This window comes from Leptonychotes weddellii, chromosome 6 (genome assembly GCF_054177405.1).
Source record: "Leptonychotes weddellii isolate Sample4059 chromosome 6, ASM5417740v2, whole genome shotgun sequence".
Lineage (NCBI taxonomy): Eukaryota > Metazoa > Chordata > Mammalia > Carnivora > Phocidae > Leptonychotes > Leptonychotes weddellii.
In genome coordinates, this window is record NC_138374.1 from 40,798,016 (window position 1) to 40,816,430 (window position 18,415).

Consider the following 18,415-nt stretch of genomic DNA (forward strand, 5'->3'; position numbering starts at 1 on the left):
GAAATTTAGGGGTTGGGACCAGCAAGCCAAATGCAAGAGCCACTCGCTCACTGGCATGTCCACCCTCAGGATACAGCTTGTCTGTTTGAAACCGGGTAACTGCCAGTGCTTTTTTATGAGGACACTGGTGTGGTGGGGCTGAGGGTCTGAATCACCCACATCTACTAAGAGCCAAAAGAGGCCGGCGTTGGGACTAACTGAAATGGTATTCAGAATTCTACCCAAAAGCTTTAGTGGTAAGCTTTATCCCTCCTGAAACGTTTCTTTCCCTTTAAAAAAATATTTTGTTAAAAAACAGTATGATATGAGGGTGATAGACTATTTGGTTTCTTCTAAGTAGATGCTCTTAAATTAATGCATATAAATAATTTGTATTTAATTTCCTCTCTTCTCCTGTTGAGCAAAGCACAGAATGCACAGATTCCTCCATCTTAAGTCACTTGGTCAATGCAGAGTCTCTTTGTATTTCCTTTCTTAAGACAAATTGTGCCTCGCGTTCTGATTTGGCCGTGGGACTCAGGGGGAGAAAGGCTGTGTTTTCACTTGCACTGTCCTCGGTTTCTACGCTGGCCAGTTCATAGTCCTCTGACCGCCTGGCGTCAGTCAGAATTCGGATCTGCTCCTGGACAGTTTCTAGCAATATTTTCACTTCTTGTTGTTCTGCTATAAGACAATCGCTGACTGGAATACTCACATTGACAATATCAGCAGAGTAGGAGTTTTTGTACCATTTGATGCTTTTGACTTCAGAAATCCCTGGCATTTGCATGCAGGTTTCCTCTAGACCCACTGAAGGGATGATGGGCACAGAACTGGCCCGTGTGGATGAATAGCCCATCAGGTCCTTTTGATCCAAGCTATTAAAATAGGAATTTGTCTCTCTTGAAGGCAGTTGCATATTTATGGATGCATTTTGTTGGGTTTTTAAACCACTGGATGAATACCTGAAAAAGAAACATGGTGTTACAGGTTCTGCTTTCTGCTGTGCTTCCTTAGAGCACTATTCAGTCAACAAAGCACTTCCACATGCACCATCTCACTGAATTCTCACAGCAACCCCATGAGACGGATAATATGCTCCCAGTTAAACAGAGAAGTAAACTGAAGCTCAGAGAGGTGAAGTGACTTGCCCAAGGTCACACAGAAAATAAGTGACAGACTGAGACTCAAACCCAGATCTTCTTACTTGAAGTCCAGGGATCTTTCAACACACCACAGCTGTATAGGCAGGTGGGGTATAGTCTTCCTGACCTCTATCCTAGAATACAAAGTAAATGGGGATTGAGCAGGTAAGTGTGGCCTTTCCATAGTGACAAACAGGAAACCCATAATGGCATTACTCCACTCCATCCATGTGACCACCCTCTCAGCCCGGGTTTAGTCTGTAGACTCGTGGCCACACTACTTGGGGGCGATCAGGAAGCCCGACATGAAGCATCAAGGTGCTATCATCCTGAGTGTTTCTGCTTCACTCTGAGTTTACAGGGACCAAATCCGATTTTCAGTGGCTCTCTACTCTATAGAAACTGCCTCACTGCCAGATTGCTGAGCCTACAAATGGGATGGAGGCATACAATTCCTCTCCAGGGATGAACATGAAGTGAAGTCCATTGGGCCTCTACCAATATAGCAACTTTCCTCACATGGTTTCTGGAGCCAAGTAAGGTAGTTCGTTGGTGCATGGCAGTAGCTTGTCAAGAATCCTAATCTGGCTAGCCCTCTTATTGCCTGTTCAGAGCCAGTGAATTTTCCAGTGCCAGAGAGTAGGGCAGGTATGTTGTGGATTCACAGAAATGTGGTTTGGGGTCCTGAACAGTAGTCCCTATTCTCTCAGTTGTTTGTCCTTAATTTAAATGTTAAATGAAACATTAAAATTTAAGCATAATCTAAACATATCCACCCTCCACAGAATAGGTCTTATTCCCCTTGTCTTGCATTACAATGCAAATAACAATCATGTTTATAAATGGAAAGAATAATTGCAATGAAGTGTCTTGCATACTAAATAGAAGTCTTTATTGTAAGGACACAATCAGAGCAATTTAGGGGTCTGTCTTTTCACCAGGCAGTGAGAAAAGATGAGGATCAAATTTAGGTGTCTTTGTAGCTCCATCCCCTCTTACTATGCCTAGTACAGAGTTGGCAATCAATAAATCCTGATCAAGTGGATGCATGAATACATGAACAAATCTTCAAGGTAAGTGCTCCCCTTATATCCCAGTTAATGTCCATTTCACACATAATAACAGCTGACATTTGCAAAATGTTTTTTAAAAGCATGCTTATGTCTAATTACCTCATTTAATTTTTTAAAAACCTGTGGCTTATTTATTATTATTACCACGTGATGGATGAATAAACTAGATTAAGGGGCACTCAAGTGACTTCCCTCAAATTATACCTTTGGTAAGCAGCAGAGGAACAAGCTAATCCCAAATTGTTTGATTGTGATTCTTCTTATCAAAGCCAGAAATGAGTGGGCATCCTAAGGTGCACTAGAACACCTTTTTAGGGATGTATAATCTTTTTTACAATTATAGACTAATTGTATAGTCATGTACAAGGAAATTCCCTGGGGGATCTTATGCCTTTCACTTATACGTTATATGGTTGAAAATCTGACCCTAAAGTTTCTGTTCAATGTCTTAATTTCAACAAGAAAAAAGGGGTCAGATGTCAACCTGTTAGCATCACTAATATGCATGAAGATAGAGGATGTCTGCTTATCGCATTCACCAATGGCACAGAGCCAAGAAATATAATTGGGATAAAATTGTATTCCCCATAGATATCTTCTGGGTGTATCAGTGGCTAGAATTTAACAGGTTGAAATGTGATGGTGACAGGTGCACATTCTTATACCAGCATCTAAATATTCCTTGTAAAACTGTTGGGTAAAGGCATAAGTATCTCAGGGGACTTAGTAAATTGTAGCCTCATGACTACCTTGGCATGATGACGAAGTAATCAAAGGCAATTCAAACCAAACGTGGGGCAGTCTTCTGAATTACGGACTTGGGTGAGAAAGAGGAATTGCAATTAGCTTATGTGTCATCTTGCAAGTCAGGTATGGGACACATGGCTGGCAATAACTGAAATCTAGAATGTTACTATAACATGGAGAGGACTTCAAACAATTAGAACTCTCCAAAAATGTGATTTTGTTTTATATCAGACATGATTTTAAGTCCCAATGCCATTACAAGCTCTGGAATCTTAGACAAATGGCAGCCTCACTTATATTTTCTCGTCAATTAAAACAGGTGGGAATACTGACCTAGGGGAATTCCTCTGGGGACTAACCTAAGTAATGTCTCTGTGCTATTCAACCAGAGTCCTCTCTTCCTTCTCAGAGTGAAAGGTCCCAGACTGGTATTTGAGTAGAAGCTACATACTACTCTCCAGAAGTTTAAGCGAGAGCTAAATTTCTAATGTGGTTCTGGATTAGAAGATACTTCAGAGTTCTGTGTCCCTTAAGAGTCACTGACTCTTTCACAAGTTTGATCCATAGCTTGTCATTCAGTGACTATAAAATACCAGTTTGAGCTGCCCTTCCTCTGATCTCTCACCAAAGAAATCACAAGTGCATTTCATCTGTAACTAGGGGAGTCAAAGCATCCTTTTAAAGATGAGAAATTCCAACAGTAGTCACTTGGTTTGGTTCCCAGGGATTCGGCCAAGGAATTTGTGTTTCTGCAGGGGACTCCGAGCCTCAGTTCCTGGTGTGCATGGCCTTGAAATCAACTGACTAAATTGAAGAGATCCACTTTTCCCTCCAAAGCCATACACTTAGCTATTCCATTTATATGTCATCATCCATGACTGTGATTTTCTTCACATTTCTTTCCCGGCTTAGTGGTTCATTTAGTCAGAAAGGCCAGTATTCAATCTTGGTCCTTTTACATGGGATATGCCACCTTAGGTTAGCCATTTAAACTCTGCTATTCTTAGTATGTTCATTTTTAAACTTCTTAAAGGATCACTTGTCTGTAAAGTTGCTAGCTAAGTGAGGTAGGTATTCAGTTTGGATCCCTTCTACTTTGGATCCCTTCTACTTTGAAGGTGGCCATCTACTTCTGTGATTCCATTTCTTTCTGTCTAGCATATGAAGAGATAAGTTTGATTTGCCTGACAGAACCTAGTTCAGAGCTCTGTAAGCCATTGCCATGGTGGTCCCAGGTCTATCATTTGGGGGTAAATCTCCTGAAGAATCTCCTCTTCATCTCATTCCTTCATCAGACCTCCCTATGATATGTGCTGGGTTCAAGCTGGGCTGACGTAAGTGCCAAGAAGAGAAGTCCTATACACCAGGAGCCTAACTAGCAGACAGCGCCCACACGCTTGATAAACAAGCAGCAGATGGCTGATAGCTCTCGAAAATTCATTCACTCCCCCTCGGGGCTAGGGCCAGATTTGAAGAGGGCCTTTAGCTGTGAAATTCTATTACCAATCCCATTTCCAGTCTGGAGAGATGGTCAGTCCCCCAGGAGTGGAAAATTGCTGTTTTTAAGAACTGAGAATGAGATTGCTCCCTGAGATTCATCGTGCTGAGCACACAGTGACTTAGAGTCACCATTTATCAACATCGGGTGCATATCACACACGGGAAAATACACGTGGCCAGCCAGCTGGAGAGAATATTCCAAACCCAATGATGGTTGAACCAAAACAAAACTACCACTATGCAGACAATAAGTGTAAGTCTCCCAGGAGGTAAAAGACAAAGCAGTGCCTGAACATGCATGGAAATCTCTGAGCCTCTGAAGATTCATGTATGTAGGGTTCAAGCCTATGCCCGGCACAGGCTCAGAGCATCCTTAACATATGGGATGAGAGCCATAACAGTACCCAATGAAAAGAAAGACAGCATGGGCTGGGTTCTCTCCCCACCCACAAAATCTCCGAACTTGATTTCCCTTCACTCGTTCTCACCCGTATATATATTCCTAAGTAACAGACATTATTAGTGATTTAAGAATCATTATCCGTGCTTAGCAATTTAAGAAGAAAAGAAATGATGAAACATGATTAATTATAATTAGAGGCTAAATGCAAGCCCCTTTTCTAGATATAAGGCAAAGAAATATGCAAACTGCTTCTTGACTTGCATTATACATTTTGGACAACCTGGTTGTTATGTTGAATTTACAAACTGTCACCCCAGATCTGTACCAAAAGTATTTTACAGCCCATTTGGAATTGCTTCAAAATTACAAATTTCTTTCTGAAGAAATCTGTTGCTGAGTTTTGTCAGACAGGGCATTGCTGTATGTATAACTTGCCAAGAAGAAAAGGAAAAGGTAAGGCTCTGTGATAGATGTCTCCTAACTGCTTTGGCCCTCAGTTTGATATAGACAGTCTGGAAAGATCAGCCAGGCCAAAGCAGCAGAGAAACCTGGACTGCCTTATCCAGAGTGATAAAAAAACAGATGCAACAAGAACCTGGCTTGAGTGAGAGAACGGATTCCTGAAATTTCTGGAATAAACCCTGATTGCATTGCTCTTGAAATCAATAGCTCTCTAATAGTTCCTGTGACAATAAATGCCAGACTAGTTTTCTGCTTACTATGTGTCAGTTACAAGCCCTTTACACATGTAATTTTTTTTTAATCTGCCCAACAACCCTTAGGAAGGTGGTATTATTTTGCCCAATTTATACATGAGAAAACTTAAGTTCAAAAGATAAAATTTTTTTCAAAGATGAGATTTAAACTCCAGTCAGTTTAAGGAAGGGCTACCATGTCTGACTGGGTGATTTATGCCAATTAGGTGAATGGGGGCTAAAATTCATCCTACTCCACTCACCATGCCATGAGCCCTTGAGGGTCTGCAACCACTTGGAGGAAAGGGCACCTTTTGCACTGCAAGAGTGAACAGCAGCCCTAGGGTGTCCAAAGCCCATCTTTCCACACCTACACCACAAATGAACCTAGAGATCTGAGTTCAGCAAGTTGTACTTTGACAATATGCTGTCAACATTGACTGAGACACGTTCAAGAACACTCTGGGCAGAAGCAGATACTATATATAAATACATTACAGATTACTGTTGAGGGTATTGCCCACAATATTGATTAGAGAATTGAGTAATTGTTTTTCAAACCTAAGAATGAAGGAACACGTTAGTCCTCCTAAGAAATCTCTTTTTCTTTTAAATCAAAGACAAATCCCCAGTTGTTTTAGCAACTATGTAATATACTGCCTAGATAGCTATACACTTAACTTGCTCCCTAGTGTTATTTTTCCGTCTCACATTTCCCTAATATCTGTTTTCATTGTACCTATTCTTTTTAGTTTATCTTTTGTGGAACAAAGATAGAAGTAAGCATAAATAGACTATTAATGACAAAAATCAATGAAGAAAACCCCAAAGAACATAATAACTCAATTGAAAGTTTGAACATTCACGACACCCTCCCTAAATTCCATTGCTTTTAAGACCTACCCTTGCCGAGGTATCATATCCTGGTCTGGGATCCTTGATTCCTCAAGTTGCTGATACGCTGGTCCCACGATGCCACCCAGCCTACTTCTGGGTGAGGGGGGTGTTCTCCTGAAGGCATTCCTATGGAGCATACCACTCCTTTGCCCTGGGCTGCAGCAAGAGGAGAGACTCCTGCTGGGATGAAAGAAAACCAACATATTGATCCTAGAACGAACCTTGTATGTGGCTGCTCAAACTTTTCAAACACTGCCTTTTCACTCCAGATACTCAAAGTTCTAGATTAGGCTCTCCATCCATGACGGTAGAATATCTGCGAGGAGGAGACCAGAAGTTGCTGAATCCATTCACCCTTGCAGGAACTGAGACAAAGAGAAGTTCCCATGTTTCTGGCTTTCTAGTTTGGAGCACAATGGACTAAAAAAATTACAGGTTTCCAGCCAAAATAAGAGGTGGGCTTAAGGAATTCTCAAGCTCCTGATTCTCAGCCACCCTCATTATCCAGGATAGAGTAGCTATCTCTCTAATAAAAATAAAACTGGCTTTGTTATTAGATACTGACAAAAACTAAACACAGGAACTCCGAAGAGATTCACTGGCAAAAGTTCACTTGTGTTAGTGGTAGAATAAATAAACCTCATTTGAGTTGGTATTCTCTCCTTAACATATGTGCTAAATTCCAAGTTTACTACCTCAGATTTTCATCAATCTTGCGAAACTAAATTGGTTTTCTTTTGAATTTGCTTTTAATAAACATCTGATTATATATTTTCCTTGACTCATACACCCAAACACCTAAATAACCATGTTTTCAGATGCCATCACAGGGCAAAAGGCATACATGGGATATATCTTAGGTGAGATTGAGATTCCTACATAGATCATGCTAAGCAAAAGAGCTAGACTCTTTATAAAAATCAATTGCTAATTTGACTTGTTACCTATTCCATACCCATTTCCATCTCTACCCCACTGAATGTACCCTACAGCCATGGGGACTGGTAAGGAGAACTCTGTTCCTATGTAGACATTGCATGCGATGCCAGTTTATGTGGTCAAACTTGTTCTGCAGTGTTCAGATAACAAGCGAAGTTAGAATCTTTTGCTGTATTCTCATTTAACTCTAAAAATACCAATAAAGCCATATGGAGAAAGGTGAAAATCATTTTCAAAATTTCAGCAAACCTATCAAGTTCTAAAGGGACCAGTTTCCCAAAGTAATTTTACCCATGTCACTACATTAATTGGAGTTCTGGAACTTTCTCTCCCAACATTACTGTTATTTCTACTTAGTAGATACAAAACAAAACATCTCATATATTTAAGATCAGAGTTTGAGAAGCTGACATTTGAGAGCCAGGAGACACTTTCTTGGTTTTGGCAAACTGAATGATCAAACTTTACCTTCTTCAAGCCAACATTAACTTCTCGAGTTTGTACAAACACTAGGTCATACCTTGCGACGTATCATACCTTCATTCTTTATCATAATATTTCTTGTATGTTGACAACATGGGACTGCTAGTTAGGTCACCGAGGCCACAAGTTTAAAGAGTTCCAATAGCTCTATTTTCCCCTCCCTTCTAGCACCTATCTGTATTATCCAGGAGCTATTATGGCGTCTGTGGGGGTACTCAGGCTTTGGTCCTAGAATTAGCTGCATCTGAGGGTGCATCTCAGGTCTGTACATTACTAGCAGCATGATACTGGGGGAAATATTTCTACCAGTCAGAGTCCTGAAGGGAAAGAGATGGTACTCTAATTTGGGTCATTGGGGAGATTTTACTATTTACAAAGGTGTCTTCAGTGTTTAAGGGGGGGAGGGGAAAGGCCAACATAGGGCACTACTGTATGTCAGGCCAGGTAACAAGGGGAGGCTGTTTATATCACTGTAACTGAAGGGACAAGGGGAGGAGGAAACTATCAGAATGAAGAGGGAAGGGGAGTGGTAAGGAAAGGACCACCTTGCAGGCACTGTGGCCCCCGGGAAAAGGGACAAGGGATGTAGCTGAGGCGAGCAGGGAGGGAGGGCACAGAAAGACCAGGACTTCAGTCTCCACCCATCCTCCCATCTTCTGCCTGTGTTCTGTATTGACAGCAGACAAGAGAGCCTGCGGCTCTTTCAGTGCACAGGACAAGGCAGAAAAAGGTAAAAACTAATTATGGGTCAGAGAGGTGCCAAAGGAAGGTATTAGCATCATGCTTCAGTATCTTCATAGGACTGCAGTAGGGCTAAAAGAGAGATTATGCATGGAGCCGGGCAGGGAGTAGGGGCTCAGTGCAATGAGCTCCCCTGACTCCTTCTCTTCACCTGACAACTCGGGGGCTCATGGTAATCACCGAAAATCCTGGTCTTATTTCATTCAAAAACCCCACATATGTGCTGTCTATAAGAGAGTTATATTGCTAAAATGTAATGTAATAGGTATGACATAACATAATAGATTTTTCTTTAAAAAGCAAGAGGATTGTTTTCCCTTTGAACTAAACATGAGAAATAATGGCTTTGAATTAATAGCTTTGTTATAATGAGTTATCCAAATAAGTCATGTTTGCAGTGCACAAAAAAGAAATTAATTATTCATAGCTAGCCAAACTGTCACAACAACAAAGTCTTCCACTATGAACTAGTGACCCATCTTCAAAAACAGTTCTACACCTATTGATCAATCAACTATTTAAGCCTTCTAACCCAGTGGCATTCGGGAAGTTATAGAGCAGTTTGCAGGATGTATAAATCAGTGACCAGGTTATCAATCATGAAAACGTTTAAGTCTACTGCATGTTTTACAAAACAAAAGCTATGATACATTAAACTATAATCTACAAAGTTCTAAAAGCGCTTTATAAATCAACCCTTGCCTATCTATCAGGACACAATGTATGCCAACAAATACTGCAATGTCATTGAACCAAACAAAAAGGAAGATCTCTTAAAAATGTCCTTATTTGATTTGTGAGTGGTTCCTAGAAACATAGTAGAAGCCAAGTTTAAGAAGAGGGTATGTCAACAGACAAGGAATAAGGTCAGGTATTTGCAGCTCAAATACATTAGAAACTGTAATTCTTTTTTATTTCAACTTTAAAACATTGATGGCATAATATAGTCCTAGAATAATATTATACATAATTATTTTACTCGACTGGATGGGACACCACTTCAACATGTGTTATAATCCGCAGGAGAAAATGTTGTTTTGGAGAAAATATCCACCTTATAAAAGGCTGGTAATTTTGGACTTATTTCCCTAATTAAAGAACTTCCATTAGATCTAGTGAACTAAAATGCTCTTTTAACAAGAAACTCTCTGTAAATGCCTCAAATGATATCACCCAAAACTTGTAGTTAATAAATAAAGCAATAATCCAACAGCCAAATATATTTCAATTCCAAGTTGAAAATATTTAAACCATTAAAAAAAAAAAAAAACTTAGCAAACCTTTGGTATCTCAGTCTCTACTCACGTAGAATGAGAAAAAAAAAATCACCATCCAATAATGAGGATTAGTATACAGAGAACCTCCCAGTAAATGTGGCCAGCATCAAGAAAATCCTTTTTTAGGGGACTCACTGAGAGTCAAGGAAGAAGATAGTTTCCTTGTATAATGCATGTTTCTGTCATGGAGGTTTTCAAAACATTGCCTAGATATGTGAAAACCAAGGGTCAACAATTTTTATCTGTTATTGTTGGGGGCAACTGGCTGTTTTTTCAAGGTTTTTTTTTTTTTTAAATATAGTTGACATGCAATGTTATATTTGTTTCAGAGATACAACATAATGATTCTACAATTCTATACATGACTTGATGCTCACCATGATAAGTGACAACTACTATTTTGTACCTTCTCCTTTTTTGAAATTTTAATCTTTTCATATGTATATATTTAATTTTAAAATACTGTACTTCTCACTAAGAAAAGGATACTTAAATCACTGCACAACTTCCACAAAGACTGAGGCTATTACATTCAGATGCACATAAACATAACATCAGTCCCAAACTTTGGCACTTGGTTTAGGACAAAGACTGCATCTTCGGACTTTGAGATTTTTGTATATGAAATGCAGCATGTGACTAGAAGATGCTAAAAAACTTGCTTGGCCTCCGAATGTTACGGTATTTATAAGATAATCTTGTGTTTGGCTTTCTACCCCAAAGAACCAATTTCTGTGGTCAGCTTGCAAAAGAGTGCCACCCCATTAATAACAGATTTATAATCCCAAGGAGAACACCTGCCAAGCTTCCTCCCCCTGAAAAGTTTTCTTTGTGTAAGAACCATGTTGGAAGACCTGGAGTGTGTCACATCAGCTGCCTAGGGAAGAATTAGTCATTAAATTTGCAGACAGTGATAAGGCAGGCTAGGAAAAATCATGTTTTCAATAGTTTTTCAGAATGCAATTGTTTCATTCACTGGTCTGTGTCTGCAGCTTTGATGGGTGTTGTTAATAGTTCCTTCAGGCTTCTCACAGGGGCATGGCTGCCTGCTGTCAGCTTTGGCTTACTGGCTGTCAGTTGCTTGAGCATCCACTCCACGGAGAACTAAGGGGAAGCAAGAACAATCATCTCTCCTGAATCAGGTTGCCATTTGTTGGCCGGTGTTGTCCAGCGTCAGACATAGTGTGAACGTGCCCATCCCCACCGTGAGTAGCTACTTGTACCTGTGGTGTTTGACAGACTGGCTTCCTCTGTCGGGAGAAGGGACCTCTGGGAAACTTGACTCCATCATTTTCTCCAATGCAGTCACAGGATGCCTTTCCGCCTTTGAATACTGTGGGAAACCACATGCACAGAGTTGAGCTGGAGGATAAATTATGAGAGGAGGGCCTATAACACCATAGCTAGATATTGAGAAGTTACTGAACTTGCCAGTAATTTGTCCACTGGGCACCTGATCAGGAGAATGACAGAGACATCACTGGCATCCCATTTCTCACACACTGAGTACGGTCTCCGTCCTCCCTCCAAACTCTGCTTAGATAAGGTCCATCCAGGAGGGTTCTCCACTTTAGAATTTAAAGTATGTCTTCTCATTTCAATTTACACCCATGGCACATTGTGCCTGACAGGCAAAAGCACAAGTATTTTTTATTCGATGTACATTTTGTACACGCAAGAATTAATTAGTAGCTGGACTACAAATAATAGGGATTCAATAAATAGTGATTGAACGAACTTTGGAACATTCTCAGAATTACGAGGATATTGATTCAGAGTACCTGCCCTCGGCACTCCACCATTCTCCTCCTTCAGCCTTTGCCAAGTAGTTACTGGGCTTAATAAGAGAAATTTGTGAGCATTTCACTCTTTATAGCTAGTAAGCTGTCGTTTCACCTTTGACTATGATATCTTATAAGGCTCAGGAGCCTTTGGGGAAACCTATAGAGATGACACATTAAGAAAAACTTTGCCCCAAGGGAAATATCATATGGTATCTCAACCAGGCAGCAAGCTGTCGACTTTAATACTCCTGGGACACATAGCTCTTGAACAGGCAACAAGGGCTAGCAGGTTTCTCTTCCAGAAACTCCAGATAAAAACTATCCTGACAAATGACAATTTTAGAATGCTAACCAATCCAGAGAAAATTTCGAAATCTGGATATTCATATCTAATGTATGAACAAGAATTTTACAGAACAATGAAGACAGATACGCAATATACATATGGAAAAGTGTACAACTGCATTCATTGTAAAGGGATAAAAATCAGAATAGAGAAAATTAAATTTCAAGAAGATCTAGTAAAGGTACAGATTCAAGAAAATTAGAGTTGGTACTAATATGTTGGGGTACAAATTGCCAATATGTTCCAAAATGTTAAATATACACACTCTTTGATCCAGAATGTTACTTCTAGGACTTCCCATCATTAATATGATTGTAAAAATTCAAAATAATATCATCACTAGAGTATACCAGTGGTACAGTTTTTAATAACAAAACAAAATAAATATAAAACACAAACAACTGGACACAATAGAAATATCCACAAATGAAAACTACACAACCATTGAAAAGAATAAAATCAAGGTACAAAAAAAAAGTATGCATAATATGAATCCATTTGCATAAATAAGGAAAATGAAGTGAACAGATACACATATATTCTAAGTGTGTATATGTGTATATACATATATTTAGTTTTATGTATACATATACACACACATATATAGATTTTGTATGTACATGTACATATATATTTCTATGTGTGCATTTGTGTGTCTGTGTGTTTCCCATGCAACAACACAGGATGCAGATGAAAAAAAAACAAAACAACTATTAACTGGATGTTATCCTTGGGGAAAAGTGTATCAGTGGATATGGGTTACTGAGATTAGGCAAAATGTCAAGGTTATGTAACTAACCTTAAGATTTCAATCTCTACTGTTTTCTTCTTAAGTACTTCCAAAATAAACCACATAGGGGCAGTCATAACCATGTCTTGAAACACTATCTCAATTCTACAAAATGGACTCACATAAGCAGGTCAGACTTTTTGCAAAATGGAGTAAATTGACACAGAAAAAAAGATGATATGGAGATAATTTGGAAAAGGTGGCTATTTTCAATAATCCAAAATTACAAAGATCCAAAAAATGATGTAAATACCTTCATGTGTGCTTTTTTATTGACTAATTAAGGTTAATTATTACTAACCAGCCATGGGAAAAGTGCAATGAATAGACATGTCACTGGAATATAACCAACATTCTGACTTTCTATCTGACCTTCAGGTTCTATAAGACCAACTAAGTGTTTGTTTGTTTGTTTTTTAATCCCAATTTTTAATAAATTGGTTTAGAAGACAAACTTGGATGCCTGGAATATTCAGCTACAGAAACAAGTGAGATGATCTGGAGACATCTGTGCCAAATGGGAGGCGGTAAGTCTCTGCTCCTGCAGAGGTCTATGGGGGCAACATCAGCCAAGTGTTTCTGCAGCACCTAGATTTTCTAGAGAAAATCTCTGCTGCTTTTTTTGGGGGGGATACCAATCAGTTTTTATTTTTATTTTATTTTAATTCTAGTGTAGTTAAAATACAGTGTTATATTAGTTTCAGGTGTGCAATATAGTGATCCAATAGTTCCATGCATCAAGATAAGTGTGCTCTTAATCCCCATCACCTGCTTCACCTATCCCCCTTACCCACCTCCCCTTTAGCAACCATTGTTTGTTCTCTATAGTTAAGAGTCTGATTTTTGGTTTGCCTTTTTTCTTTGTTCATTTGTTTTCTTTCCTAAATTCCACATATGAGTTAAATCATATGGTATTTGTCTTCCTCTGACTTATTTCACTTAGCATTATACTCTCTAGCTCCATCCATGTTGCAAATAGCAAGAGTTAATTCTGCTTTATGACTGAATAATATTCCTATATGTTTGGGTATATACACACACACACACACATCCCGTATCTTCTTTATCCACTCATCTATCAATGGATGCTTGGGCTGCTTGCATAATTTGGTTATTGTAAATAATGCTGCAATAAACCTCTGAGGTGCATATAGCCTTTGCTTTGAATGAGACTTTTGATCCTGAAAGCTAAAAGGTTTTGTTAAAAATCCTGGATTAAAGTTTTGAATAGAATCAACCTGATTATGTTCTGCTTATTCATAGTGTCTATAATAGATACTATGTTCTAAATCTTTTCTTTCAAATGCTTGCATTGTTGTTATACAGTTGCTTCCGATTGTACTATTTTGGTCAATTAACACAAATTTATTCTCAAAATTTATTATTTTGGATTCTTCTTCTCTCTCACAGACTTTATGAGAATCATTTTCATTTCAGTGGCTGCATTTAACATGCGATTCAGGTTTAAGTTGCTGTACTCCTATCCAGGGTTGGTTGGAGTTCTCAGGAGAACCCAAAGATGAAACAAACAAAAGACACTAGTGGATTTTAAAGCCCTTGGCATCTACAGCTACAGCAAACATTAAATGAAACCCACTGCTAACCAAATTAACATAAAACCTACACTAAACATCTGTTTACTTCAGGATTATCCAATGTATCATGTCTACTTTTTAACAAAAAATTATAAGGCATACTAGAATATATATACATAAATGAAGTCTGAAGATGCAAAATAAGGACCACAACTTGACTCAGATACCACAGAAAAGTTGGGATGATCAGACATGGAATTTAAAATAAGCACAATAACTATGCTTAGAGCTGTAAAGGGAAAGGTAGACAGCATGTGAGAACAGATGAGTAGTGTAAGTAGAGAGATGGAAACTCTAAGAAATACTCAAAAGTAAATCTAAATATAAAAAATACTGTAACATAAATGATGAATGCACTTGATAGGCTCATCATTAGAGTGCACACAACCAAGGAAAGAATCAGGGAACTTGAGTATTAATCAACAGAAACTTCCTGGCATGAAACACAAAACAAAAACAATATATTTAGAAAAAAAGAAGAGAAAAAAGAAAGGAAAAAATGAATGATAAAACTGAAAAACTGTTGACAAATTTCAAATGGTATAACATATGCATAACTGGAGTTACTGAAGGAGAAGAAAGAAAATGGAGCAGGAAAAATATGTGAATAGTAACTGAGAACTTTTCAAAATTATTGACAGACACCAAACCATAGATACAGGAAGCTTACAGAATATCAAAACACCATAAAGGATAAATACCAAAAAAATCTACATTACAGCATATCATATTCAAGCTATATTTTTTTAAAAAGGAAAAGAGAAGTAAAGAAAAAAATAACACAAAAATAAAATAAAATGCTGAAAATAAAACCAAAGAAAATAAAAACCTGCTTATAGAAGAAAAAGATGAACAAATATAGTGGAATTCTAACCAGAAATCATGCAAACAAGAAAAGACAGGAGTGAAATACTTAAGAATAAACACCAAACTGAAAATATATCTCTGGTTAAATTATCCATCAAAAATAAAGGAGAAATAAAGACTTTCTTAGACCAACCAACAAACAAAAAACAGGAAATTCATCACCAGCAGACTTGTCCTGCAAGAAATTTTAAGAGAAGCTTTTCAAGGAGAAACAAAATGATATAGGTTAGAAACTCAGATCTACCTAAAAAAGGAAAAATGCCAGAGAAGTAATAAGTAAAAGTAAATTAAAATATTTTATTTTTCTTATTATTAATAGATCAAGTTGAAAAAAAGTGTTTGTTCAAAATAATTGGGTATTGTGGATATACTGTATACACAAATTAATAATTGGCAGCAATTTTATAAAGAACAGGAGAAAGGAATTGTGAATACTCAATTATAAAATACCTGGACTAACCAGGTATTTGAAAGTAGACTTAGATTAGTTGTAAATATATATTATAAAATCTTGAGTAACCACTAAAAAATTATAAAAAGAAGTATAATTGATATGTTAAAAGAGGAGAAAAAATGGAATCACACTAAATAATTAAAACCAGAGAAGGAAGAAATAGAAAAGAACAAAAGAAACAAAGAACAGGTGAAAAGAACTGAAAATGGTTATAAATATGGAAGATATTAACTGAACTATATCATTAATCACTTTAAATATGAATGGTCTAAATACACTAATTAAAAAACAGATTATCAGCATGTGTGAGAAAAAAACCCAACTATATGTTGTCTATAGGAAACCCACTTATATAAAGACAGAGATAGAATAAAAGTAAGAGAGGAGGTAAAAATGTATCATGCTAAAAGAAAGCTGGAGTAGATATAATAATTTCAGACAAAGCAGACTTCAGAACAAGGAAAAGTTTTAGGGACAAAGAATGATGTAAAAAGTATCATTTACTTAATGATAAAGGGCTAATCCTCCAAGAAGATAAAACAGTTCTTAACATTTGTACACCTAGCAACAGAGCATCAAAATTCATAAGGCAACAACTGATAGAACCTCAAGGAGAAATAGACAAATCCACTATTATACTTGGAGTGTTCAACACCTGTCTATTAGTAATTGACAGATTCAGCAGTCAGGAAATCATTGAGGATACAGTTGATCCACATAGCACTTTCAATCAACTGCGTCTAATTGATACTTATTAAATACTTCTAAAGTGGCAGTCTACACTTTTTTTTTTGAGCTCATGGAACATTCATCAAGATAAATCACATTCCTGGTTATAAAATACATCTTAAGAAATTTTTTTTAAAGATTTTTTTATTTTTTAAGTAATCTTTACACCCAGCGTGGGGCTCAAACTCACAACCCTGAGATCAAGAGTCTCATCATGCTCTACTGACTGAGCCAGCCATTTGCCCCATCTAAAGAAATTTTTAAGAGATAGAAATCATAAATAGTATATTCTCAGACCATATTGTTAGAAATCAATAAGGAAAAGATAAATGGAAAATCCAAAACTCTTTGGAGAGTAAACAACATACTTGTAAATAACAGAAAGCTCAAAGAAAAGTCACAAGAGAAATTTTAAAATATTTTTAACTAAATGATAATGAAAATACAACTTACCAAAATTTGTTTTAGGTAATCAAAGCAGTGATTAGAGATAAATTTACAACATTAAATTCTTATATTTAAAAAGAAGAAATATCTAAAATCAGTCATCTGAATTTCTACCTTAGGAAACTAGAAAAAGAAGAGTAATTTAAACCTGAAACAAGCAGAAGAGAAATAATAAAAGAGAATTAATAAAATTGAAAACAGGGGTGTCTGGGTGGCTCGGTTAAGCGTCTGCCTTCGGCTCAGGTCATGATCCTAGGGTCCTGGGATTGAACCCCACACTGGGCTCCCTGCTTGGCGGGAAGCCTGCTTCTCCCTCTCCCACTCCCCACCTTGCTTGTGTTCCCTCCCTTGCTGTGTCCCTCTCTGTCAAATAAATAAATAAATTCTTTAAAAAATAAATAAATAAATAAAATTGAAAATAGGAAAAGAATGGAGAAAATCAACACAAGCAAAGCTGATGCTTTGAAATGATCAATAACATTAATAAATCTCTGGTTAACTAACCCAGGAAAAAAAAAAAAAAGAGAAAAGATTATCAATAACAGAAGTGAAAGAAGCCATCACTACTACTCCCATGGACAGAAAAAGGTTAATAAAGGAACACTATGAATAACTGTATGCTCTTAAATTTGGTATCTTAGTTGAAATGGACCAATTTCTTGAAAGACACGTGTCATCAAAGTTCATGCAAGAGGAAATAGGTAAGTTTAATCACCCTGTATCTATTAAAGCAACCTCCCTATTAACAAAATAAATGTCATTTAGGAGATCTGGAGATTCTAGGAAGGAATACAAACTTTGCTAAGGGAAAATGACTGTATTATAAATATATGAAAGAACATTAGTGGGAGGTGGGGATCAGGGGCATGCTGTCCTAAGTAACTTTGAAATGAGTGGAATCTGTAGACTAAAGGAAAAGTACTGCTCATAAACACTATCTGGCTGATAGATATATCTTTGATCTGTCTGCTGAGAGAGCTTAGAATCAAGGAGATACTCAACAAAAACCTCCAGAAAACCTATACTGAACTGATGAAGTATGTCAAAATGACACAGGAACCAACTGAAAGAGCTACCAATGGCCACAGCTGAAAGAAGCTGATATAAAATAAGAAAAAATATTTATTGAATTATAACTTAAAGTATAAAATAAGTATCCATGAATTCATACTCTTAGATAAATGATGGACTTAATAAATAAATGAGGAACAAGAGATAAACTCTTTGCAGTAGCATTCCAAATAACATGTAGATACTCTGCCTTTACAAAGGGGGAGCATAACTCCCACTCCTTAAGTGTGGGCTACACAGAGTCACTTCCTTCCAAAGAGAACTCTATAGAAAGGAAGGGAAGAGTAAGATCACAGGGGAGACTCCTAGCAATTACTACCTCAGGTGACAAAGTAATCATCAACAGTGTTAAATCATATTGATAATGTGCACTTTTGATGAGTGATGATTTGGCACTTTATCTCTGTTGTCTTTCTCCCCACACTCCATTACCCCCAATCTAATCACGAGAAA

General features: G+C 37.5%; 1 protein-coding gene across 3 annotated transcripts in view; it reads right to left on the minus strand.

Annotated features, from left to right (window-relative positions):
- Positions 1-351: 351 nt before the first annotated feature.
- NRG3 (neuregulin 3) overlaps positions 352-18,415 on the minus strand; it is a 923,883-nt gene continuing 905,819 nt past the window's right edge. Inside the window, exons 7-10 of one of the 3 annotated variants that reach the window (XM_081823988.1) lie at positions 11,103-11,212; positions 6,446-6,616; positions 1,187-1,258; positions 352-944 (exon numbers count right to left, since the gene is read on the minus strand). In XM_081823988.1, the coding sequence (XP_081680114.1) occupies positions 437-944; positions 1,187-1,258; positions 6,446-6,616; positions 11,103-11,212 (861 nt within the window). In that variant the 3' untranslated portion in view covers positions 352-436. Of the gene's footprint in view, positions 945-1,186; positions 1,259-6,445; positions 6,620-11,102; positions 11,213-18,415 lie in introns of all 3 variants that reach the window. The other 2 variants (XM_081823990.1, XM_081823989.1) reach the window with 2 other exon arrangements.